Genomic DNA, 886 nt, shown 5'->3' with positions numbered 1-886 from the left:
TAAAAAATAAAAAAAAAAACACACATCATTGTAAAATCAATACATTCATCGTTCCACTCAGAATCTAAAATGACAAATAAAATATATGAATATATAAATTTTAATACAGTTACTGATTTTAACTAAACCACATTAAAGTAATGAGCATATTATTAGATACGTATCTACCTATACAGGATTCAACAATATTTTACTAAAAAGTATATTGTACAAACCATCTCAAAACAATATCATATTAGTAACAGTGTACAAAAATTATTCCATAATATTTTAGAATCATTTCATTTCATCCAGCAAACTTTGCTCTCGATATATTTTTTTTCTGATTTCAATTTAAAATAATGTATTGATTTTATTATTTTATCATAGAGGATTGTTAACTATATTTATCGATAATTATAATTGATTTTGAAATGTATTTTTTAGATTAAAGGCATTCATACCTTAATATAGAATTCTCAATGGAAAATACGAATCAAATACCAGATTCCAGGAGATGTAAACCAGACAAATTGTATAAAAAATCATTATTTGTAGATATATATGAAAGATTGCAATCCTTATGGAAGTAAGTGGTCACTCATTTGATCTCCTAGATAAATATTAATAATGATTTTTTGTCTTTAGTGGTGAGTTTTTTTGTGATGTTAAACTACAAACGGATGATCAAAAAATAATATCCGCACATAAAGTGATTTTATCAGCAGCTAGCCCGTATTTCCATGCCATGTTCACAAATTTTGCAGAAAGGAATCATGATCTTGTGGCATTAAGACAGATAGATCATACTGCTTTACTGCTCTTAGTGAACTTTATTTATTCTGGAAAAATCTCGGTCACTGAAGAAAACGTCCTGGTAATAATAGATATAGTATGATTGAACTAT

General features: G+C 26.3%; 1 protein-coding gene across 1 annotated transcript; it reads left to right on the top strand.

The window, feature by feature from the left end:
* Positions 1-440: 440 nt before the first annotated feature.
* LOC100574840 (kelch-like protein 2) lies at positions 441-871 on the top strand (the record flags this gene model as incomplete). The annotated part of the gene is made up of 2 exons (XM_003248966.4): positions 441-568; positions 628-871. Coding segments are annotated over exons 1-2 (351 nt in total), but the record flags the coding sequence as incomplete, so codon positions are not given.
* Between the last annotated feature and the right edge of the window lie 15 nt (positions 872-886).

The sequence above is a fragment of the Acyrthosiphon pisum genome, unplaced genomic scaffold (assembly GCF_005508785.2).
Source record: "Acyrthosiphon pisum isolate AL4f unplaced genomic scaffold, pea_aphid_22Mar2018_4r6ur Scaffold_17973;HRSCAF=18647, whole genome shotgun sequence".
NCBI lineage: Eukaryota > Metazoa > Arthropoda > Insecta > Hemiptera > Aphididae > Acyrthosiphon > Acyrthosiphon pisum.
The sequence above is the reverse complement of the archived record's forward strand: the minus strand, read 5'-3'. Positions and strand labels throughout refer to the sequence as shown.